This window comes from Podarcis pityusensis, assembly GCF_964106645.2.
Source record: "Podarcis pityusensis genome assembly, chromosome: 5".
Lineage (NCBI taxonomy): Eukaryota > Metazoa > Chordata > Lepidosauria > Squamata > Lacertidae > Podarcis > Podarcis pityusensis.
Window position 1 is genome coordinate 67,385,546 of NC_138032.1, and position 25,851 is coordinate 67,411,396.

At 39.0% G+C, this 25,851-nt stretch overlaps 1 protein-coding gene across 18 annotated transcripts in view; it reads right to left on the reverse strand.

Annotated features, from left to right (window-relative positions):
• Nucleotides 1–25,851, reverse strand: part of PCDH15 (protocadherin related 15) — a 648,544-nt gene that overhangs the window by 253,679 nt on the left and 369,014 nt on the right. For 15 of the 18 annotated variants that reach the window (XM_081004527.1, XM_081004539.1, XM_081004528.1 and 12 more), the window contains 2 exons: nucleotides 22,540–22,554; nucleotides 21,481–21,546 (listed from right to left, as the gene is read on the reverse strand). In XM_081004527.1, the coding sequence (XP_080860653.1) occupies nucleotides 21,481–21,546; nucleotides 22,540–22,554 (81 nt within the window). The remainder of the gene's footprint in view (nucleotides 1–21,480; nucleotides 21,547–22,539; nucleotides 22,555–25,851) is intronic. The other 3 variants (XM_081004532.1, XM_081004543.1, XM_081004533.1) reach the window with 1 other exon arrangement.

Here is a 25,851-nt window from a genome sequence, read left to right on the forward strand (position 1 = left end):
AACCAGATTTGATAAAACTTTGTCAGGGGGACTATGGGATTTGATAGTTTTCTTTCAAAGAGTGATCATTTTAGATCTTCCCTTTCTTCACTGCACCCAGACTTTACCTACTAAAGCAAACAACTCTAACGAATGTGAAATCAGATTCTTGGTTTCTGAATACTGTTCATTTAATTCAATCATATGGATTTTCCTTGACATATTTTAAGGCGATTAAGCTGGATGTGACTGGGGTTAACTTCACGAATAGGACATTTTTGTGCAATCTGATCTGATGAAATTGAGTGAAATTAAAACATCTTCTTAGTACCATATGATTAAATTTGTGCATGGCTCTGAAAGCTATTTACCAATCATTTCTAAATTTCAAATCAGGAAACATTCATTTTAATTCATGTTCTGTTTATGCTTTTTGTGGTTCTGGATTACCAGAGAGGAGAACACCATATTCTCTCAAGCACTGCATTTATGGTTAAATAATATTGGAGAACTTGTCTCAGTGGTTTCTCCCACCCCACCAACCGCTGAGTTTTCAGTCAACATTTGCACATAGAATACAGCTTCTCTGCCTTTTTGCCCAAAGTCTCTATTTTCATATAAAGGGCAAAGGAAAAAAATTTTTTTAGACAAACTGATTTATGAGCATCACAAGAAATGTCAGGTCTTTGGGGAATGTGGAAAAAATAGGTGTGATAGGAAGAATAGGTTTTCAGTCCAGTGTTATGGTCCCTGCTATACAATGTGGTACTTAATCACAAACAGGTTTTGACACTGGAGGCCTGTCCATTTAGCCTGCTATAGCTGCAAATTTATTTAGGAGTTATTGAATGAAGAAATGGCTAAGTTAACTAAGCTAGTTTGGATTTTCCAAGGTGACATGGGTTTGATGTTCCTGTGAAGGCTGCTACAGGAATCTAGAACAGGGCTGAGCAACCTGTTGGCCATCAGATGTTGTTGGACTCCTGTCAGCCCCAGTGACATCCAGCTACACCCCCACGACAATAAGTGCAAATGACAGGATTCAACAAATGGCCTTCTGATTTAGCACCATCTTTCTCTATTGTAGCATCCTAATGAGTCAGCAGAAAGAGGAACTAAATTGCCCAGCAGAGTTTCACACTAATGTGCATTGACTGCATATGGAAGTCATGATAAATCATGACTTTATCGTGTTAGGAATGAGCCTAAGCAAAATATGGGCCCTCTGTGCTCCATCTAGTCTTCTGGCTCAGATATAAGGAGGAGCTTTGAAGCTTTCATTTCTATTTTAGATTAATAGCAACTGATTGCAACATCCAAATTTGCACAAACTATGGTTAATCTTAATGATGGCTTATTGAAACAAGCCAACTTCTAACTGTAAGTGATTCAGCTGGCTTGTTCAACAAATCATAGTAAGATTTACCACAGATTAGATCTCAGCTCAGCTGGCATGCTAAATCAATTAACCTGGGAGAAGCTTCCAATCTCTTCCTCATGGCCATGGTGGAAGAGCAGAGGAGAATTTAAATACCACTTGATCCTAACAAAATCTTGAATCAGTTTACAAGAATCATCATCAATAAAATTGTTAAAATAAGTGATTAAAAACATTTTAAAAAGCAGCAGTAAACTAAAATGAGATCAACACACACCAAAACACAAGGGTTATTCTAACTCTTAATCATGACTTTTTTATTATTAACTGTTACTTATGTCATTTCAGCATGACAAATCGTGGTTAAGCTTGATGCTTTGATGAATGGTTTGTTTGAAACGAGCCAGCTTCCATCCATGGATTATGAAACCATTTGTAAGAACAGACCATAGCTAAGTTTAACCACATTTTAGGGTTCTTGCATAATCCTAGTCTGTAGTTAATAATAATAATAATAATAATAATAAAGTAGACTCTACTCCTGCTTATGGCTGTGCCAGGGAAGGAGAAGGGAGAGTGCAAGAGTCCGAGGCCTGCCTAGACTTGTTGTCATCATGAGAAACCTTAGTTGGTTGATTATGATGGGAATGAGTCTAGGAAAGCCTGTGTCTCTTGCACCCCACACAGTTTATCATGTTGTCCAACTACAGCCACTGCCTCCAGATACTTTATCCCTAAAGAAGCGTTTCAAACCTGGTGATTCCTACTTGATTCAAACACCTGAATTATTTCTATAAGAATAGTGAGATGTGTCAAGGGAGTCTGCACACATTTGCTGTGCAGTGTACAAAGCATTTGAATGGGGAGAGAAGGAGAGGAAGTGCTTTTAAACGGTGTGAAGACTCAAGATTTTCACCTGTACTTAGACAATTCCCCAAGCTTTGAGGCCCAATTTTGTGCCTGCTGATGGACTTTGCCATTGTTATGTCAAGTGACATTTTAAAGATAAGAGTAGCATCTATGGACAGCTCTTTCTTTCATACCAAAAACAGACACAGAATACCATTGTATTTGCTACAGTCAGAAGAAGTCTCTAAGGTAGCAACAGCATAGGGGGAAAGTCTTGTAATGATTCTTCAGCTGTAAGATCAGTAAAAATCAAGCCTCGTAAGTGTTACAGAAATATTTGAGTTTACTTGACTCTTATCTGGGCCCCATTTACTGATTCTGATTGCCTTAAACCACCAGATTTTACACACACTCTTTCTTTCTTATAACCAGTGCTTTTTTCCTACTCATACTGAAATACTGCCCCTCAATGAGCCCAAACTTAGATTCACAAAATGTTTAGGGGTATGTGTACCCCTGCGTCCCCCCAGAAAAAAGCATTGCTTATAACCATCAGCTCAGTTCAGCTAAGTCTAAACATGGGGAAAAGAATTCAGAAGACTTCCCTGTCTACATCACACAGAAGGAAAGTGACAGATGCTGTCAAAATTTCATGCGATTATATCCCCCTCCCAAAGCTCTTCATAGCCCATATAACTCCTAGGTAAGGATGAACTGCAAATGTCCCAGTTCTCATGTATCTGATGCATAACAGAAGTAGCGTAGCATGCAGAGCTATTGCTACATTTTTATTTCTATAGTAGCAGCAAAGTAACAGACTGTGTCACCCTGCTGGTGCATAAGCTGGTACAACATCCCCCAGCCACAGAATCACTTATTTGACAGCTGCTCCCATCAGCCAGATTTGATTGTCATCTAGAATACAGTCCTATGGAGAAAAGGTTAGAAAAGTGCCTATCTCATTTTGTTGTAAAAGCACCTTGTTATTTTATTTTAGGTTTACAAAAGTGGTTCAAATTCAAAGTAAAAAACAACAACAATTGTAGCTTTCTTTGACTGTTAGCTTATATTTGAATATGCAACAAAAAACCAAATACATTATTAGAGTACAGATCTCACTCACAGAACATGCTCTGGGAAATGAGAACACTTGTTTCCTAACATTCCACACAATAGGATTTTCTGCATAGGATTGTGCCTCTTTAATGTTCCCTCACATACAAACAAACACCTGAATGGAAATATGTTTTAAGAAACACAGACTAGCAAAATGAATGGAAATGAACTGATCTGGCATGTTCCTTGCTGTGCTGGTTTTCTACTTGTAGGAAGCTTCAAAACAGGGCAATACTGACAAATGTGATCTGTAACTTGAATTGATTGAATTCATTCTACTACCTTGCTACTGCCTCAGTAAATGTAAAGGTAAATGGACCCCTGACCATTAGGTCCAGTTGTGACCAACTCTGGGGTTGCGGCGCTCATCTCGCTTTACTGGCCGAGGGAGCCGGCATACAGCTTCCGAGTCATGTGGGCAGCATGACTAAACCGCTTCTGGCGAACCAGAGCAGTGCACAGAAACGCCATTTACCTTCCCGCCGGAGCGGTGTCTATTTATCTACTTGCACTTTGACGTGCTTTCAAACTGCTAGGTTGGCAGGAGCAGGACCGAGCAACGGGAGCTCACCCCATCGTGGGGATTCGAACCGCCGACCTTCTGATTAGCAAGCCCTAGGCTCTGTGGTTTAACCCACAACGCCACCCGCGTCCCGCTGCCTCAGTAGAACAGGCATAAGTCCTTTGTTACTGCCTGCTCAAACCACGAAACAAACACCTGTCCATGGTTTCTCTGGTTTCTCTAGAAGCTCCCATTCCACCTCAGTGAAGAACACAACCATTGAAACCCAAATGATATAAAAATATCAATATGGAAGGGGGGAAAAGAAGAAGAAAAGAGTTTGATCAATCCGAAATCTTACTGGGTCGGAGGGAGACATAATAAACTGGCTCAGCTATCGTACAAATAACTTTTTATGCTCAGCTGTCAGCACACTGCAGTCCTATTGCCGTGAAAGCCCAACTCAGTTTTATTCATGAAGCTGAGTAGCATCTTGTATTCTGCCTGAAAGATTTCCCTTTGATTTCACCCTCCAACTCTCTCCTCAAGGAGGAAAGGCAAATAGTTTCTGTCACTGTATGTGCTTTTGAATTTGGTCACTAGTTTCTGGTGCAAATATACGAATGTTTGGGGCTTGTTTGGGCTGCAGTTGATGTTCAGAAAGATATAGGAATTTGCTGTATTTCAATAGTAATAGTTAGCAGTTTAATAAAATATGGTCTGAAAACAAAAGACCAGCATCCCTATTTTCTTTTTAAGGGTGATGCTTTACATCATTTTAAAACTGTAACTGCATTTGGATAACCAGCATAATCCTAGGATTAGAAAGGTTAACATGAACAGGAAAGCAAGTGGACTGGTTGGTGTGAATAACTATTTTGTATGTATTCCACCCCAGTTTCAGTGATGTATACTTTCACAGTTGTGTTACCTCAAAATCTTATATATGCCAAGCTTCTTCTTAATGAACTCCTCACTTCTGTTCTACATTCTTGTCTATTCAGTAATTTACTTTTGGTCTGATGAGGCAAGAACATGCACAAGGAGGCATAGAAAGAATTTCAACTCTTGGATCAGAAATAAATATATACTGAGAGAGAGAAATATAGTCCATTATCATCAGGAAATACTGACAGTGACACTTTATTCCTGAATTTAACTAGCCAAAACTCCAGTGACAAGCATAGTAAACAGTTTGTAGTGAACTTTGGTACTGTTCAGGTTAATAATTCCTAACAAATCTCTCTTCACGAAGGTCCTCTGGAGAGAGAGAGAGAGAGAGAGAGAGAGAGAGAGAGGGAGGGAGAGAGAAAACCAGCTTCAAGAAAGTGTACTGTAATTGATGTACTGTATTTACTTTTTATTATGGTATCACAATACTCAAATATTTTACAGGGTGATTTAGTGACCATATTGTACTGAAATTGTCAATCATCACTGAATAGATGGGATTGGAGCCAGACCTGGTCTTGCTTAGTGTAGACCCACTGAAATCAATAGGGCTGTTGATGTGAATGATTCTACTCTAAGCATGCATAGCAATACAATTCTAAGTGCGGTTAAGATTGCAGCCTGCCTAGATGCAAGCTAATATGATACACTTTTAATTGCCTACTTATTTTTCCATCATTCTACCCCCCTTTAATTTGTTGATTTTAGGGGGGTTTTTTGCTATAGCAAATTCTGGAAATGAGAAACAGTCCAGTGCACATTGCTCTGTGCAATGTATGCATCATTATTATTTTTTTGTAACAATAACTATCATCTGTAAATCCATTTGCTGAATCCATCAAAAATGCATCTGGAATTCAAATTTGTTGATTATTATTTTTTTGCAGAACAAAAAAAATTTAATTATTTTTGTTTTGTTTTGTAAATATTTTAGTAATGATGAAACTCTGAGACAGCCTTAGAAGAATATTGCTGAGAAAAGTAACTTCGTCCTGGAAAGAATTAACATTTTCCCCATGCATCCCCAAAACATTCTTTTCCAAGGTAACACTATATAAAAGTCAGAATTGCAATCCTTATCTCAAGGGGCCTTATCTTCTCATGTCCTCTTTAATGTAAGACAAATTTGTTCAAAGACAAATCCAAGTCCTTCAAAACAGACAACAGCTCAGTGCAGCTAGAATAAGATGTGGGCAGAGAACAATCAGTATCTGAACAACTGTTTTGGAAAGCAGACTACAAGCACATAACATTTTATAAGTGGATATTTTATGTAGCTTGTCAGAATGACCACAGCCTCCTCTTCGTTCTGTTTCACCAAGGAACATTGTTTATATAGGTAATTTAGAAAGAGATTACTAAGCTGATCCACCTTGTATTTCAGACTGCAACTCAGTTTAAAATATGCCCTTGGAAAATCATGATTGCTTTCCCATTTCTTCTTTCATTATCCAGATAAGTGAACATCTGTACCTTTTGGTTCTCTTATTCAGAAGACTAGCTATTGGATTTCAAGCAAGTATGGGATGAGTAATAATGAACAAAATGGGTCCAAATGAGCTTCATCTCTATGTCTCATCCCGATTCTATAAAAAAATGTAACCCCAGCTCCCACCCTAACCCCATTTATGTGGCATTAGGCCCCACTGAATTCAATAGGATTAACTCTGGAATAGAAATGGCTAAAATTGTGATGTTAATCTCATTTTCCCCAAGTTAATTGGGAACAATCATATGGCCCTCTGCCAATTACACAAAACGGAGAAACTTCAGGCCAAAATGTAATGAATATTTCTTAAAATCTTAAAGGAGCCCATTCCATGCTTTCCAACGTTATTTATATTTATAATTCATTAGTGATTTCTAAATAGTTATTTACCCAGTGATTCACCCTTTATTGTTTTATTGTATTTTTATGAATTTTTAATATGCTTGCTTTTATTGTTGTACACTGCTTTGATATTTGTAAAATATGGCACATTAAGTATTTTAAATAACATAAAAATAAAAGGAAACAGCTAGGCAAAGAACTGAAGATTAAATAAATACACAATTTTTCGGCTAAAAGCAGAGCCCAACGCTATGAATATTGTAAAGTATTGCTATTATCTTCATCATCTCTCAAAAAAACCTCAGTATATCTTTACAAAAATATAATTAAACCAAATTTAAAACAAAACATCTACAATTTATAGATATAACAGAAAAACACATCCTGTTAATACAATAAGTGTTAGCACAATATATGTACAATAACTAAAGCCTGTTAAAAATCAAATGCCAGTAAGCAGATGGAAGTATTATCCTGGCACCAAAAAGATAGCAATCTTATTGCCAGGTGGGCGTAACATTCCATAAGCAGGGCTCTTCAACCTAAACGGCCCTCTCTTCCTCGTCGCCATTCTCAATTTCTCTGAGAGGGATCAGAGTTCCTTCCCAAATAATCCCACTACCTGATTCCACACAAACATGAGTGACGAAAGAATTTTTTTATTTTAATTCTGAAATTACATTTTCTATATTTCTCAGATTATAACATAGTCCACACTGGGGTTTCTCTACAATGCCTCCAAACATCCACCTTTTCTTTGTAATTTTCCTAATATAACATCTAGCCTGCAAAATGAGTTTTGGGTCCCGATCAAGGTATCTAAGTTGACGTTTTGACATTTTCATTAGTAACATAATTTATTAGTCATTTTCTTTTACAAAATAATCCCAAGCTATTTACGGAATAACCCCAACGTCAAAACAAATATAAGAACCCGAACAAGAAAAAACCCTAAAAACAGATCCAGAACATTTGTACAACCAAACCCCAGTAAAAAATAAGCAACACAATACTATCCAAACTAAGGGCTAAACCCCTGGGTGAAATACTTTCCCCCCGCTACCCAAATATATATTGTGATGGAGGTCTGGGGAGAGCATTCCACAATTGGAGAGCCATCCCGAAAATCTCTCTCCTCATGTTGCCACATTCTTGTAAACCAATAAGGATGCAAACATTTTGTAGTTAACTTTCAACCTTTACTTTTTTCTCCTGACCTTTTTCATTGCAGAATCACACATTATCTCCTCCAAGTCAATATCTCTTATAATGCAACACTCAAAATACCAACTGGCTTAACTAGTTGCTGCCCCCCATGTAATTTCTGATGAGTACTAATTTGCTTAAACTTCTTTCAGCTTCTGCCAGAGTTATTGGTACTGTATACAAAATCTGAAGGTCTGTGCACACGTCACTGAAGATTGGTTGCAGGTGCTGTTTTTAATATCATTTAGAAGGATAAGTGAGGGGAGTTCTCTCCCAAAGTATACTCGAATATGTTTTTGTAGATAGAATATTTCACAAGGAAAATTGCCCAAAAGACCTGCAGGAAACTTTTAGAAGTGTCTTCCAGCTCCTCAGGCTCTTCTGTTAGATATCTTAGCACAGAAAATGGAATATAAAACAACTCTTTTTGGTTGCTTTGATCTAGAATTTAGGTCATTTCCCTCCTCTTGGTAATGAAGTTGCAGCCTGGGTCGGGTTGGGCCCTCGCTCTGGATCTCTCAGTCCTGGTACTCTCTGCTGCATATGCAACATACATTGAAAGCACATGGCTTCCCCCCAAAGAATAATGGAAACTGTAGTTTCCCCTACGGTGTTACAATTTCTAGCACCCTTAATTAACTACAGTTCCCAGGATTCTTTGCGAGAGAGTCATGTACAGTGGTACCTCGGGTTAAGTACTTCATTCGTTCCGGAGGTCCGTACTTAACCTGAAACTGTTCTTAACCTGAAGCACCACTTTAGTTAATGGGGCCTCCTGCTGCTGCTGCGCCCCCGGAGCACAATTTCTGTTTTCATCCTGAAGCAAAGTTCTTAACCAGAAGCAATATTTCTGGGTTAGCGGAGTCTGTAACCTGAAGCGTATGTAACCCAAGGTACCACTGTACTTTAAATGTATGTTGTGTATGCAGTCAAAGAGTCATGATGGATTTTGCTGATCTGTTGTTGGGCAGTTGTGTATGTGGCATAGGAACAGCACTCTGCATCTCAAGATGTTTAATATCCCTCTCCACAGACATCTTTGCATGATGATCTAACTGAAAACTGTGGGGCATTCTTACAAATGTACATGGGTTTATGACTGATGACTTTCATATTTCCAAAGGCTTTCTTTCCTTGGGAAAAGGAAAAGGTAGGTAATAAAATGGGTAAAGAAATAAAAAAGGTCAACAATATTCTCTTTTTCAATTGAATTCACATTTAGTCCGTTTGTAGGCACAACAATCAAGCTCTTCGCTGATAGCAGCAACAGCCAAATTTATGAAAATTGTAAACAGAGATTATAAACCAATAAAAATAATGGATGCAGCAGCTAAATCTAATCATGGATCACAGGGCATCAATAACTACACAGCAGGCATTAAGACCATGAAAATTAATATAATGGTTTTCATTATGAGCAAGTCAACTAAAAAATATTGGCACATTAATACATTACCTTTTAGCTCCAATATGAGTGGTATTTTTATTTACACAGAAATATTAATTAATGAATTGAACTTTAATATGAAGAACTGATTTGCTTTTGAATCTAGCTCATTAGTGTGCTACTCTCCTCTTAGGAATTAATTTAACATCTAATGGCATATCTGTTTCTTGGTGCATCATTTCATAATCTTTGATTCTCAGCATTAAACCTGACTGCTAGGAATCTTTTAGCAATGAGGACTGTTTTAACATGCTGACAATTTCATATGAACGCTTCTCAGTCCTAGAGATTATGCATGGCTGTCTGCAGAGTGAAGACCATGGAAAAAGATGATACGTAGAGTGAAAGAAAGGACACCTCTTTGAAAGTACGATGAGCACAATAAAGATTTGCACCACAACCATGAGAATTTCAAAGTTTTCTCTTCCCTTTCATAATTTTCAAGTGTCATTTATCTTATTAATTGACGGAAGGTGGTTAAACAAAACAAAACAAAACAAAAGATCAGGACAAATTTTTCAGCACAACACTAGGTGAACCCATCAAATCATAGAAACATAGAACTGTAAAGCTGAAAGGGACCCCGAGGGTCATCTAGTCCAATCCCCTGCAATGAGCATGCTCAGCAGCCATGAAATGCCAAATGACTGGAAAGGAAATGGAATCTCATGAAAGAAGAGCATGGCTGGCTATACAGAAAACACTCCACATTATTGCTGTGAATATATTAATGGCAAACGTAGGTGCTGAGTTATGACAGCTATGTAGCCAAAGCAGGGTTCCTGATAACCATGGTGGAAGTATTAGCTCTGCAGAAGTAGATTCAGACCCACCCACCCTGGAAGGGCCCCTAAGGGAGCCAGTTGCCCCCCCCCAAAAAAAACCCCAACCCATTAATGTCTAAACATGCTCAGGGTCTGTGTGTAAAGTATCCTCAAAGGAATGGCTGAAACACTGAACAGGAAGTCTCCAGCCAGCAATAGTGGGCCTCAGATGCTGAATTTAATAGACTACAAAATTATTGTACATATAAAATGTTCATTCAATATGTCCTAACAGCTGCTATGATTATTATCACATTAATATGGAACTAGACAACCTCCCCCATTCTCCCAATTACTTTAGTAAACACTTCCATATTATTGCTAAATCCTAAAATGGTGTGGAATATTTGGCCCTATTCAAAATCTCTTATTTTTTCCATTTCATATTATTTTTACTTTCTGTATTCATTTTTTTATCTTTAAAACTTATTTGATATATAGCTATTTTGCGACATTTTGTTGTTTTAAATTTAAGAATCCTTGTTATCTCTTTATAAATCAGTTAAAATGAAATATAAAAAGAGAAAGTTATGCCGGAATAATTGCCTTTCCTTTAGAGTTTTCTGAGCGTTCTTTGTGTTTTTAGAATTTTCTTTTTCTTTGGAGTGGCGGAACCATCACAGAAACCACAAATCTGAGTTTCCCTTTGGTGTCTGCAACTGCAATCTCTTTGATCTGACTAGTATATTTTAACACACAATATATTTCATGCCAGACAGAAATAACACTCTCCACTTACTTGTTCATGTATAATGCATGACATGGACAGAAATGTGTGGTTGCACAGCTGCTTATCTATTCTCAGTGACTGCCAGGCACAAACAACCAGGGTCAGCCCAAGACATTTTGCTGCCTGAGGAAAAGAACAAGATGCTGCCCTCCCTCGTTCCATGTGCAGAAGCTGACTGGACTGCCAGTTAAATCTCCCACCATACATTCACCATACCTAAGGACAACAGAGTAGTGCTGCAGTGCCTTGTCAGTCAGGTAGCACTGACAGCAACCCACAGCATCTACCACCTGAGGAGATTACCTCACAGTAAAGCTGACCCTGAGAGCAACATTGCGTGCTACAAATGCATGTAATAAAACCTCAAGTGATACCAGGCCTCTGTTTACAAGTCTGCAATACTGGTAGAAGTAAGACCATTCGTGCCTGATTGTGTTTCCGGAGAGCTTTGGCTGTGTTCCAGCCTGCTCTCAGCTACTGCCTTATCATCCGGCTCGTCAAGGTCAGGAAGAGCCAAAGTCTGCGGCTGCTGGCTCTCTCCTGCCTAACATCAAAGCCTCCCTGTTCTTGGCTGCTTTCTGCAGTTGGCTGCAAACCTTCGCTTTGAGCTGGCTCATTCCTGACACCTTTATAAAGAGCCTTAAAAAAGGGTAAAGGGCCCCTGACAGTTAAGTCCAGTTGCAAACAACTCTGGAGTTGTGGCACTCATCTCGTTCTATAGGCCAAGGGAGCCTTATCTACTTGCGCTTTGATGTGCTTTTGTTGGCAGGAGCTGGGACCGAGCAATGGGAGCGCACCCCATCGCGGGGATTTGAACCGCCAACCTTCCGATCGGCAAGCCCTAGGCTCAGTGGTTTAGACCACAGTGCCACCTGTGTCCCTTTATACAGAGCCTATATGTATACAAATCAGGTGTGCCACCAAGATCCCACTCCTCCTCCACATATGCACTGATGCCTTGGGAGCGCATTGCTTCCCTCAGGAGAGACAAGGGCAACCAGAAATGAACCTAGAAAGAGGCAGTTAAATGTGTTTAGGCTTCATCTGAGGTATGGATGAGGACTTAGGGTTTAAGCCAAAAAACCTTGATGAGAGAGATGGGTTACTAGAAAGGGGTTTGCTAGAAGGGTGATGTGGCACCATATAGATGTTCTTCTACCAAAAGGAAGAAAAGATGCCATTCTAAGACAGAGACCTTCATGGGATTCAGAGTCACAGAACTGGAGGGTAAAGGTTATGGACAGAGGTACATTATGATGACAGCAGGATGAGATAGGGAAGGACAGCTATGGTCACTTGGATCTCTTCCAATTCTACATTTGTGTAAGAATGGAAATTCCTTCATTTGTGTAGGGATTGAAGATGGGACAATCTATCAATTTTAGTTTCTGTTTTTCTCATTTCTCCCCCAATCTTAATTTGAGTTTCTCCACATTTCCACATCAGTTTGTTATTTAAATAATTAATAAAAAATTCACATGAAAATTCATCAGTGGTCAGTGCAAATTTCTCCTAAAACACACATTTGTAATATTTATTTTGCAAACAATGGGTTTTCATGTTATTTGCAATAATATATCCTTTTATATGCACATCTTACCATAGTATATTAATTTTTGTACATATTACTCGACTGGAGGGCCACATTACAAAATTCAGAGAAGTGTGGATTTCAAAGGATGGCTTCATTTCAATTTGCACATTGTTTTGGGGAGAGTGAGAGTATTAAGTAGATTTGCTTTTAAATGTGAACTGAAATTGATTTTCTCCCCTATCCCTAGTAGGAATTTGTGGATGGGTTCGGTAGCCAAGTTCTAGACAGAGCTGAGATTACTGAGAGAAGGCAAAAGAAGTCAAAAGGTTATAGCAGTTAAGACAGGAGATCCCTAGAGCAAGATCCTGAGTAAAAAGTTGATGGGATGGAAAAAGGGGGACAGCTTTGGTGACTGGGGAGCAAAGAAGAGGAAAGCATGAAAGATTAAAGCCAAGGATTCCTGTCTGTTTAACAGGGTGGAAGGTAATGTTATATTGCGAGTGAAATTAAGAAGAGGAATACTTGGGAAAATAAATCAGTTCACAATTGAGAATACTGAGTTTGACATATCTTGAGGGGTGCAGGGAAGTAAAATAATTGGAAAGAAAGAGTAAGCTATTGTCTGCCTGGTAGATAATTTCTTCTGTTTCTTCAGGTCTTTTGTATAAATACATATCCGGTGCATGTGGTGATACAAAGCAGGAAAAATTATTAGGAGTTAAAGAGGATATGATGAAAGATAGTGGGCACCTTTCTTATTTTAAAATATAGAGAAACCATCAGAGGCACTAATTACAGCAGGAGGAAACAGTTGTATTATCTGGATATTTCAAAGAAGTGTAAAAGGAGATATGGAGTTAATAAAGCAAACTGATGAACTATCGAAGAACAGAGCCCTTATTTTAGAAGATATAATATTGGAAAGAAAAAGCACATATTAAATGGTTACTGGCACCCATTTGCCTACTTTCCATTCAAGTTGTAGACACCAAAGGCAGCTGTGCCAGTTACCCAACATTCCTAATCAAATCAAAGGGTTGTTCTTTTTAGCCAACAGACAGTTCACTTCTTCATCATAACTAAAAGAACTCAAGGATGCCTGCCAAAAGCTAGAGTCTTATGTTAGTTACAGCTAACGACTAGCAGGTGGTTTTGTGTGTAGAGGGAGCAAAAGATAGATAAAAGGAAACAATTTATTTAGAGTTTGTAAATTCTTCTATTATTTTGTATCAAGGCTATTAAAGGAAAATCAAGTTAACCTCTGGTAGTGCAAACAGCAAAACATTTTATTTTCTGAATTATGGTGGGGATTTTTGAAGTTATAACAAAGGATTTGCAATACACACAAGCAATGCAAAATTATATCTTGCTATTCAGCATAAGATATCTATACAGATATACAAGCTTGACACACTGCGTATCCAAGGATAGCCAGCTAATTCTCGTGGCTGGGTGGTGTGATGATGGTTGTAGGGTTGGGAAATATTGTGGGTGAGTATGTATGGGGAGTATGTATACTACATTAATTTAGCAAGTATCTGGCATCTGGCATCCAGTTTCACAGATTGCACCAGTTTTGAAACAGCAGTACCACTGCCAATTATACATTGCTGGAATATAGTCATATTGGTATCAAGGGAATTAGTTCTACTTCTTCATTGTGCACTGCTTGTTGCTGTTATTTATTTTCATTTGTGAATTGCTTCCCATAAAGCATCCCAAAACTATTTACAATATAATAGCATATATACAATGACTGCAATTTTTTAATATGTAACAGTTTTCTCTTAATTGGGTCAATAGTATAATCTAACTAAAAATTAAGTAAAGTCTGACATTGTATAAACACTGGCAGATGTCCACCAAATGGTGGGAATATGTATGCTACTATGGTTATAAAGAGGGGGCATTGATTAATGGATGAGTTAGTCCTTCTAGCTTCCTTTTCCAGATGGCACCCTCCTTCTTTTACTTGGCCCATTCTCCTCCCTTACCTCAGGCCTGTGTCCCCATCTTCTCATTCCACATGTTCAGCTACATCCCATTACCATGGACATCTTAGGAAGATGTCAACCAAATGCTGGAACTGTCCATCAGGAAGAGCTGCCGGTGATGGTGTGGATTAATGCCAGCCAAATTTTTTTTCTACCATTCTTTCCCTTTGCATACACTCTGTCTTCATTCTTTTTGGGGGCAGAATCTCTGTATTTTAAGCTTCCTGTCAGTCAGAACTGTAAGTGCTGCTAATCCTTCCGCTGCCCTTCTCAATTAGTATATAAAGCTTTGAACCTCTCAGCATACAGACAGGTGAATGGACAGAGGAGCTGATTGGTTAGTTGCTCTACTTGCTGCTACTGTCTCAATATCTTTTAGGTAGCCATTTTCTTACTGTTGTTTCCAAGGGCAGTTGGCAATTTGATGTCTCTCTTTCAGATGAAAGGACATAGGTTCCCCAGACAGAATCAATCCCATCCCTCATAGTTTCCTGATAATTGCTCTTCTATAAAGTCGGACATCTGGAACCTTACTACAGAAAACAATCGTATAAATCTACTTTGCACACTCACCTACTTTGAACAAAACAAAGGTATTCTAAATGCTGTCTAATGTGTGATCTTGCTAAAGGAAAAAGTTTGTAAAGATAGAGACTTAATTTCCCTAGCAGATGACAAAACTTCAGAAGTATGCATATAAAAACACCTGTTTCAAAAAGTGATATATTTATAAATCTGTAAAGGGATATATCTCAATGTATTACATTTCATTTGGCCTACTTTGACTGACTAGCACACAGTAAAGTTGAAATATCACGCTACCTCCTCCTTCCCAAAAGTATCACAATCCTGAAATATCTCTGACATAAACAATAAGTCTGGTAGCACACCTGCAGAAAAGGCATTTATTTGTGCTGAGGACTATTTATATTCTCATATTCTTACTGCTACCATCAATTATCATATAAATAGTTGAAGTCTTTACTGACTTATTTATGAATAATGCATTTGTGTCTATTGCCTTCAAGAGAAAGTAAGGAACATGCTTTGAAGCTCATAAATGCTTTCTAATGCAAAACAAGAAGTAGCTTGTATGAGTTTACAGATAAGATGTTCAGGTTGTTTGGATTCTGTTCCAATATTTTTAAAGGCATGCTTGAAAGCTGCTCCAGTGTTATGCCATTCAACCCCTAAACCATAATGGGACAAAGTTTTTCATTTTTTTGACTAGATACTTGAGGGCTTGGCAGAATTGTATGAATAATCTTATCCATCTGAGCTGCTAGTTCACTGGATCACAAATATCACCCTACTACTTAACTTAGCTTTAAATCCTCTCCACTCCCCTAATGTCTGTGGTAAGAAAATGATGCTTTAAGAGAACCTTCCAAATTCAGCCTTCAGCCAGTTGAGACATTGCTCCTGAGACTTAAATTGTGATCATTGAAGCTAGAACATTTTTTATGAATATCAAATAGCCAGTTAGCAATCATTCCAATTAGGTATCCCATTCCATCTCATTCCTATTAGGCTTCCTTGCTCCCAGACTTGCAGTCCAAGTTAAGGTTACCAGATTTTTTTCAATGAATCCGGGAGCACTTTTCAACTTCAATGGATTTTGTATGGGGACTGATTTGTAAATCCAGGGACTGTCCCCAGGAAACAGGGACATCTTGGTAACCTTAGTCCAAGTGACTGAATGAATTAATGAACAACAAGCACAGGAAAGTGATTTACAACAAGGTACTGCAAAAGGCACATGGTTCTCTTATGTTAGTTAACATGAATTAACACTGATTTGCTTTTGCAGCCTCAGGTAGAATGGCTGGCCATTCAGGGATTACGGTGGCACTGCCCTCCTGGCTCCCCTGCAATATGGTAGCAATCAGGGAATCACAAACTCTTCAAGTGCCTCAAGTAGAACATTAAGAAGAGCCCCTGGCACCTGCTCACAGTATGGAAAGTACATTAAATTCTGAACCAATATTTTATCCTCTGTGACAGTGTAAGATCAGGAAATGCAGTTTGGCCATTTGCTATCACCTTGCTTTGGGGGCTTCATTCCATACAGAGCCTGCAACATATGGAAACATTATGCTGTAACACCAGCTATTTAAATGTACATGCTTGAACCTGCTTTTACATCCCAATTTGTACTGAGACCTTAAGTCACAGTTCCCCAGTTTGGATGTAATGTAAGGTACCTTAATTTTTTATACTTTTTTTTTTTAAAGGGGAGGAGTAAAGGGGGGGGGGAATTAGAAACACGTAATTAATTTCCCATACTGTATCTTGAATACACTGTAGGAAGACTTAACAGTTGTAGGGAAGTAGGATAAATTGCTCGAAGGGTCAACTGATTGAAATTTAAGGCTGTCATACGTCTGAATTTTCCCAGACATTACCGGAGTTCCAAAGGCGGGAAGAACTCAACAACTTTGGGGTTTGTCTAAAAAAAACCCTCAACAACTTTCAGGTTGTCCTGGTTTTTACTTTTTGAAATATGGCAACCCAATGAAATTAAACCAACGAAACCATTTTAGCAGTCTGTCCATTTTTTCTTGCTTATATATTTTTGCTCAAGTAACTTAAGCGAGAAAAGCATTTGCCAAGTTTATTTTATCTTTTAGAAAAGAGTTGACATAAATGCCACTTTAAAGTAGCTGAAGAGACTGCATTTCGAAATGTTTATCTGATTGTTTCAGGGTGAAGATAAACATACTATTTTAAGTTGATAGTTATGCTATGACTCTCCAAAGAAATTTACACTTTTCCCTCTAGAGTTGGACTGGGGAATTTTTTTCAACCTGATGGGTAGTCTTCTGGGGTTAGCATTCCAGTACTGAATGGGTCAGAGACAAAAGTGGTGAGAATAGTGTATGTGACTTTTTCCTTTGTACACTTATTCCAGTTATGTGGAAGTCAGAGGTTTCTGTGCACACTTCACCATACAGAAGGCAGGAAGCATTATCACGTTCTGGCCAGGCTAAAGCACTCAGCCAGGCCAGTGAAGGGTGCAGTAGGAGATGGTGGGATGGCTTAAGGAGAGTCCTGAGACCCAAAGAGATAGGCCTGAATGGCTACATTCACTGCTCCCAGCCTGAGGCTTTCCATTCTCCTCCAGAGCTTCTGTGGAGACTTAAGGTAGTTCAGCATGAATGGGGGAAAGACGGAAGGAAACACAGGGTTGTAGTCAGCTAACTATTACTCAAAGTAAAACCACTGAGGGAGGGGGAAATGGTCAGGACTAACTAAGGCCCATTTATTTCAATGTGTCTGTTCTGAGTTAAAGTTGGGTCAATATAGCTAATGCTTATGATATCATCAACGCACCTTCCGTTCCTCATAATCAGTTCATGACTTTTAATAAAAAAAATTGGAATTCTAAAGGGGAAAGTAAGGTGATCCCAAACTTTGCTCTCCAGCTGCAAATGTTGACTGCAAAATTTCTAGTTTTTCTGTTTCCTGATTCTGTTTCCTGAGCATTTAGATAATTATTAATCCTACCCTTTGCAGCACCAAAGTACATTTCTGAGCAATCTCAGAAGCACCATTCATTTCCAGGAATGCATATTACATGACATTAGACCTTTCTTCTTTAACGTGCCTTCTTTGTATTGCTACACTGTTGAAACTTAGAGCCCCTGTTTTAAGTATTTATTTGCTTCAATAGGAGTGTTGGTGGTGGCTGGCAGTGACCCCTGGCTAGCATTGGAGCTTCCCAGCCACCACCACCCATTCTAGAAGACAGGAGTGCCTGGCGTGCTCTGGTCCATGGGGTCATGAAGTGTCGGACACGACTAAACGACTAAACAACAACAACAAAAGAACAAGTACTTCAATAAGGCTTAAGCTGCCCATATCCAATTATCTCCCTGCTGTAGACAAGCTGGGGGGGGGGGGGATTAGGCTGATGGCTACTAGCCCTGCCTCCACGTTCTCTGCATTTATCAAAATTTCTACACAGGGTTGGTGTGTGGGCACTGCAAATGTGTAGACTCTAAATATAAAATGTGAACATTTAAAAAATTTAAGAGTATACATGTATACACATTAGGAGTTAGGAGCAGAGTAATATTTTACAATGTGGTACAAATGTTCAAATTTAACCATCTCTAGCTGCTTTAGTCTAAACCACTGAGCCTCTTGGGCTTGCTGATCAGAAGGTTGGCGGTTTGAATCCCTGTGACAGGGTGAGCTCCCATTGCTCGATCCCAGCAATTGCCAACCTAGCAGTTCAAAAGCACACCAAAAAGTGCAAGTAGATAAATAGGTACCACTCCAGGGGAAGGTAAACAGCATTTCTGTGTGCTGCTCTGGTTCACCAGAAGCAGCTTAGTCATGAAAAACTGTCTGCGGACAAACGCCAGCTCCCTCAGCCTGTAAAGCGAGATGAGCGCCGCAACCCCAGAGTCGTCTGCGACTGGACTCTACTGTCAGGGGTCCTTTACCTTTTTAGCTGCTTTAGTAAACTAGAGATGGTGGTAAATTTAGGAAACTGGTGGGAAGGGGTGGGTGGGGAGGAAATCTGTGCCTTGCAATGAGTATAGTTCCAATTTCTGCTCCAAATTTGGGCTCTGTTCATAATGGGCTTTCTTCCAGTCAGTTCTCCTGGACAGCTCCCTTGCCTCCTCTCCCCTTCCCAAGTCAATGTACTGTTGTGAATGGGGCATACTGGGGGAGAGGATAACTGCTGAATATAGTGGAGGGCATTGAGACCTCATTCTTGAGCCATGAATACATTTGATGGGGTACATGGGACTTCTCATTTCCTATGCCTACCAATTTAACGAACTGGACATATAGGCATAGAAATTAGACCTGAGACCCAGCTTTTTTTTTTTTTTTTAAAAAAAGAACTGACTGGCCATGGAGGCTTTGAGAAACAGAATTCATCATAAGGTGAGCTGGGAGAGCTCACCCATCAGTATCTGTAACAAAGCACATGAAAAAAAATCCATTAGAATAAATGGGACTATCACATTATAACCATAGATGCAGTCTCAAGTGGCACACTGCAGGTATGTACTTCCCCTGGAGTTTGTTTCTGAGACATATCTAGCACTTTTTAAACAGCATTCTATCTCATTAGGGAAGCAGACGGCTATGATTCATTCAGATAAGAAATGCAAGTACATTTCAGCATTTATTTTACATCCAAAGTATTTGCAAACATCTATTTTCTTTTGCATCTTCTTTAAACGAAACATGGGGACATTTTTTTTTTAATATAAAAAACAGCATTACAAACCTACACAGCCCTTCTTATGTGCCAGTAACTGACAACACACTGGCATGATCCTTAAGCAAAAAGAGATAATTGCAATAAATGACTGCTTTTTGGCAGCAATAAGGAAAGAAAAAATCAGCTACACTCTGGGTGAAAGGAACACCATTCAGACAGAAATATCTTCATTAACATTTAGTATATTTGCATTCACCAGATGGAAAATGCTTATGGCAAATACCTTTACTACAGCATTAATGAATATGAGAGATGAAATCATAAATTTGACTTGAAGCAAGCAGCAGCAAATTATATTTTACTTTGGTTAGCAAACACAATGGTGCTTATTTAATAACAGATGCACTCTTGTTGCTTTTTGTGCCAACTCTCATTTTGTAGTACAATATGCTTTTTTAAAAAAAGTGTATGGATATATGTGAGAGAGAGAGCTGTGGCTTTCTGGTGCAGCTGTTGTCAGTCAAGGCAAAGCTATCTGTGCAATTTCATTTCCTTCTCGTCTAGCCTTTCATGACTTTCGTGGACAAGTGCACAAGAAGATCGAGACAGGAAGAAAGAACAGTGTATTGTTAAAAGCCATGCCGCCAGAGGCTTCAGCAATAGTTCACACCACACAGAAGCATCAAACAGCACTGGATCTTAAACTCCTTGGGGCAAAATGAGATTAAACTTCCAGCTCTTTTAGCTATTAGGGACTCCATAGCCTGGCCAGGCAATCTGAAGCCAAATAATTGGCTTTCAAAGTTTGGTACAAATGAACACACTGCATCATATTGTATCACTTCCAGGATGCCACCACAAGGAGTGAGTTAATCGTAAATATTATCATACACACAGACCCACAACTTACTAAGCATCACAATAAATCTTTCAATAGTCCCCACTCATCACTACTCATATTGCTACAAGGTAATGGAGTTCAGAATACAGTGGTACCTCGGGTTAAGTACTTAATTCGTTCCGGAGGTCCATTCTTAACCTGAAACTGTTCTTAACCTGAAGCAACACTTTAGCTAATGGGGCCTCCTGCTGCTGCCGCACCGCCGGAGCACAATTTCTGTTCTCATCCTGAAGCAATCATTATCATCATCCTCTCCCTCCAAACCATAGGATATATAGCAGGCTTCCTCAACCTTGGCCCTCCAGATGTTTTCAGACTACAGTTCCCAGCATCCCTGACCACTGGTGTTGCTAGCTAGGGATCATGGGAGTTGTAGGCCATAAACATCTGGAGGGCCAAGGTTGAGGAAGCCTGATATAGAGACTTGGAGTTAGGAGGTAGTGCTAGATAGATAAGGGATGGAGCCTTGTGAGAACTGACTATGCAGAGATATGCCTTGACCAGTCAAGTAAAGCTATACCTGTCTATAGTATCCTAGGAATCTGATGGTTGTGGTGGTGGGACAAGAGAGCAAATGGCAAAACCTCTCAAGGTATTCACAAAATAGCTTTTCAATTGATTCTGGCCCCTTACCCCTGATATTTTTCACTTTTTACCCTGGATTCTCTAAGGGAGAGATAAATTTCTGGTCAAAACTGACCCCTGGAAACTTACTGGATGCACCAGAAAAATAATTTATATTGGAGAAAGTTATTAATTATTTGAACCAGAAAAAACAACAAAATTTTTGCAGTGAAAAGTTGATGTGAATTGTTATCACCAACTTTTAAAATAGTGCTCACTGAAGACTGAAAAATAAAACGAACTGCATGAGGCTGTATTCAGCTAACCTGGTGCACTAGTGGAAAGTCCCTCTACTCCCCCCTGTGTCTCCTCCACATCTACTCTGGAAGGTTCAGGGAACTCCCACAACAGCATTTGAGGGAAGAGGGGAACAATCATATTTGCATGACATTGATTTCCACCCATTATTAGCATCTGATGCGTACTCACCATTCCGACTCTCTTCATCAATTGGAACTATTGTTGCTGGAGGACCTGCCCTGGCCAACTTGCAGTCTACAAATATGAAAATAAAAAGTTACATCAAATCGCAGAGTATGATGATGGTGGAAAAATCTTTGTCATAAATCTGCAATAGGAATGACCAGTTTCCAAAGTACTTACCCAGATTTTACCTAGCTCTTAATTAAGTGAACTCCTCGTACCATAATGGTTTTTCTTAGCAAGGTTTTAGCATAGGCTCTTGTACCCGACTTTAACAGCTTTCAGACGAGGACTGGGTTTACATGTAACACTATGCAATGGTTAACATAAACCAAGATTTGCAAAACAACAATGGATTGTGGTTTTTAGTGGTTTGTTCAAGGTTAAGGCGCTGGTCTAGGTTCAGATGACCAAATTAATCCATGGAGTCATTGCATAAGCAGAACAACAGAATTTCCCCTCTCTCTCCTGTCCCCAGGTCCCCCCCCCAAAAAAAACCCCAAATCTGCTCCAGAGGCTGCAAGGAACCCCAGAGTAGATATGGGGGGGGCGGTTTCCAGGGGAGAGGGAGTAGAAATTCTGTTGCACAAGAATAAGTTGTTCCACTCAAATAATGACTTTGTTGCATACAATCCATAGTTTATAAACCATGGCTTCACCTTACATGCAAACCAGGCCATCATCTGTATTGTTTTACTAGGATGCTAGCATCTACTTGCTAAAAAATTATGTCATGTACACAAACACCAAGTCTTTGTCACATCACAAAACAGTACCTTTCACTTGCTACTTTTTAAATTGTGTGTTGTGCTAAACAGAAGTCCTTGTGCTAAACAGAAATCAGGACAGTGATAATGTGATGGTAATTTAACCCAAAAGAATAACACAAAAGAATGATTAAAAGGAATAAATTATAATTAAAGCTTCACAACAGAAACAAACATAATTGAAATTTAATTGCAACACAAGTCTCTAATTAGAGTGACTGAACAGAATTTCAATAAAGTTCTAAACAGAGTAAAAACAGACAAGCAATTTTCAGGAAGTTACTGTTTGCCATCTTACCCTCATATTGCCAGTCTGGAAGGAAGTTAAGAGTCATCAGTGGAAGCAGAGCAGAATAATGAAAGAAAATAAGTAAGATTTTGCTGTGGTTTGTAGAGAAAGTTTTAAAGACACATAAATCAGTACAAGAGGTTTGAGGAAATATATGTATATTATTCACCGCAGTGTAGCAGAGAAGTTGCTGTTAAGAGCCCAGGACAATCTTAACAAACATGGTAATAGCAGTGTGTAATATTTCATACAGAAACCATACAGAGCCTACATTAGATGAAATGATCATTCATTCTGATTCAGCAGCTTCTTGCATTCATGCAAAGCCTTCTCCATTCAACTCTGTGGAGAGGCGACTGCGGTAGTTTCCCTCCCAACTGAAGTGAATAGTATTTGCTGAGCTCGAGGCTCTGTGTGAGAGAATCTGCAAACCTCTACACTGAGGAGGGCAAGAGGTAACCTGATATTCATAAAAGAACAAGTAAAAGTGTTGTATGTTTTAAGAGCAATGCACAGCAGAAGGAAAATCTAATTTGTTCTTTTAAATAGAGGGGACGGGTGACCATCTCATGATCTGTATGATTCAGCTGAGATTCCTGCATTGTAAGGGACTGAAGTAGATGACCCCCAGGAACCCTTACAACTTTAAAGAATCATAGAATTGTAAGGAAGTGAAGATATATAGTTATTGTAAATTTATACCCCACATTTTTCCCTGACACAGCTTACAGATAAAATAAGAACAGCTATAAAGATAGGGGGAATCATTAAAAAACAATTAAACATTAACAGAATTAAAACGATGCGAGCATTAACCAAGTTAATGAAGAATAAGAAACTTCACATCATCTATTAAGGTTTATCCATACTTTAATATCTGAACTCTACATTATTTTGAAACTGACAAAATGGAAATGCTTGTTTAATTTCCGTTTGATGAAAGGATAAAATAATACTACAAATGACAGGAGGAAGGCAGTCCATCTTGACACTGCTTGGTCAAATCCCTATTGACCCAGTCAGTGCAACCTACCTGGTGCCCATCAGCTGTTTAAACAACAAGTCCCATCAAACACAGCCAGCTTTGACCATACTGGCTTGAGACCAAGGGAGTTGTAGTCAGAAGCATCCAGAGGGCAACAGGTTGGACAGGATTAGCTTAGTGAAAGGCAGGACTAGCAGACTCTTCAAAGTCACAGGAAGAAGGAAACAGAAAAGCCCTATTCCTTGAATATGTCTGCTAACTTCCTTACACACCCAACCCATTTTTCTAACCACATAATTTGCAGAAGTAAAGTTCTCTTCTATTCGAATTTTCCATCATAGATTTAGTATTAGGGACCTCTGAGGATTTCCTTCAGTCCATGTTATAAAGCAACCAACCCGATTTGCCCTTCCAAGGTTAACACATTCTTTGATTTTCACACACCTTTGAATATACAGTAATCGGCTTAAGAAGACAAGCAAATCAAACCAAAATGTACACAAAAATGTATATTTTAGTTTCAAATGCATACAGAAATGTTTATTTTGGTGAAAAAATATAATCAGGATTGCAGGTCTTCATCTACTGCAGAATGACGTGGAAATGGGAATGAATGGACTTATGAATCAATTTATGCAAAAGTGATGCCAAATGAAAATAGATGTCCCTGCCTGCTAATATTACAAATCCCAGATATCCAGGCCAAACTATAGTTCTCTTTTACAATTACATGTCACTAGGGGCATGTTTACACTGAGACCAACACACAGAAGGATTCCGCACGAACATTAGATTTTAACTATCTCTGGCATTAAATCTTTGTTACTAATGAGATTCTTTGCTCAAGTTGAAAACCTTGGACAAGAAGGTGGTAAAAGGAGTGCAAGAAGGGAGTCACAAAACAATGATGAGGGAATACTGAATTTACATCAGCTTGCAAATATTGCCAGGCAGAAAAAAAACCTGTGCTGAAATCAATATAGATGACAAATTGCAGGTGACATGCATCTTCTTAATTAAAATGCACATCATACATGAACAGTAGCAAACCTCAAGAAGCATTTCTATCTTTATATCTGTGATGCTGCTTAAAATACTGAGACAATTCAGCTCATGCCTTGCACTTATGCTGCTTGTGTATCACAGCTTTTATTTTCATACCTTGGAGAATTCAAGGATAACTATTTACAAAGCAGCTTTTGATACATATTTGTTGCTACATCCTTTAGTTCAACAAGATGCACTCCATGTTCAAGAACTGGGCTTTTTAAAAATTAGATTTTTTCAAGTCAGTGAACACTGAACATATATACTGATATAGTATCTCTCTCTCACGCCCGCTTTCTCTGCTTGTGCTGAAACAAATGTCAGGAATAATAATAAAAAAACCCACACACATTTTGAAAGCACAGCTACCACCTTACTCTTGTGATGCCTCTATGTGAAAAAAGATGCATATTTTCTTCCCACTCTATAATTTCATTTCCTGTTTAAGAAATAAAAACAAAGACGAATAAAAGCTATTTTTAAAATTTTCTATCCCATCACCAAGGACCTCAAAGTGAAGTGCATGTTATCTTATTTTAACTTCACTTTCACCATCTGAGAAAGACTAATGTGACCATGCCTACCTAACTGTGTGACCAAGTAAGAATTACAACCTGAGGTTTCCATATCTAAACCCAATACTTGTTCAGTGACACCAGCCTAGATCTTCCTCACAGCATGTTGATGTTAAATTTTCTAGAACGAAGGATCATGATGCAAAAAAACCAAACCAAAACCAAAAACTACAACCCTACAAGTGAATGATAATAGGAAAGACTGTGCAGTCACAGGAGCCAGACTGGTAGTGGTAGCAGAACCAGAGTCTGCAGTAGACAGCTGTAGCCACCAATCATGTAAATTTCCTGCAATAATGCTCTGGTGCAGCACTGTTGCAGAGCATTGGGGGGGAGGTACTTAAAGTGGTGGCCCTACAGAAAGCAATAAAAAAAAAAGGAGCCGGCATATACGTATAGGCCAAATCCACAACAGGCATCAGCACCAGTGGGTCTTGATAACAACTTGAGGTTTCTGAGCACTGATGTTGGACGTGCCCTAGATGTCTCCTTCTGCTTACTATATTTATTTCATTGTAATCTCCAATGTAAGGGGCGCGGGTGGCGCTGTGGGTTAAACCACAGAGCCTAGGACTTGCTGATCAGAAGGTCCGGCGATTCGAATCCCCGTGACGGGGTGAGCTCCTGTTGCTCAGTCCCTGCTCCTGCCAACCTAACAGTTCGAAAGCAACACAGTGCAAGTAGATAAATAGGTACCGATCCAGCGGGAAGGTA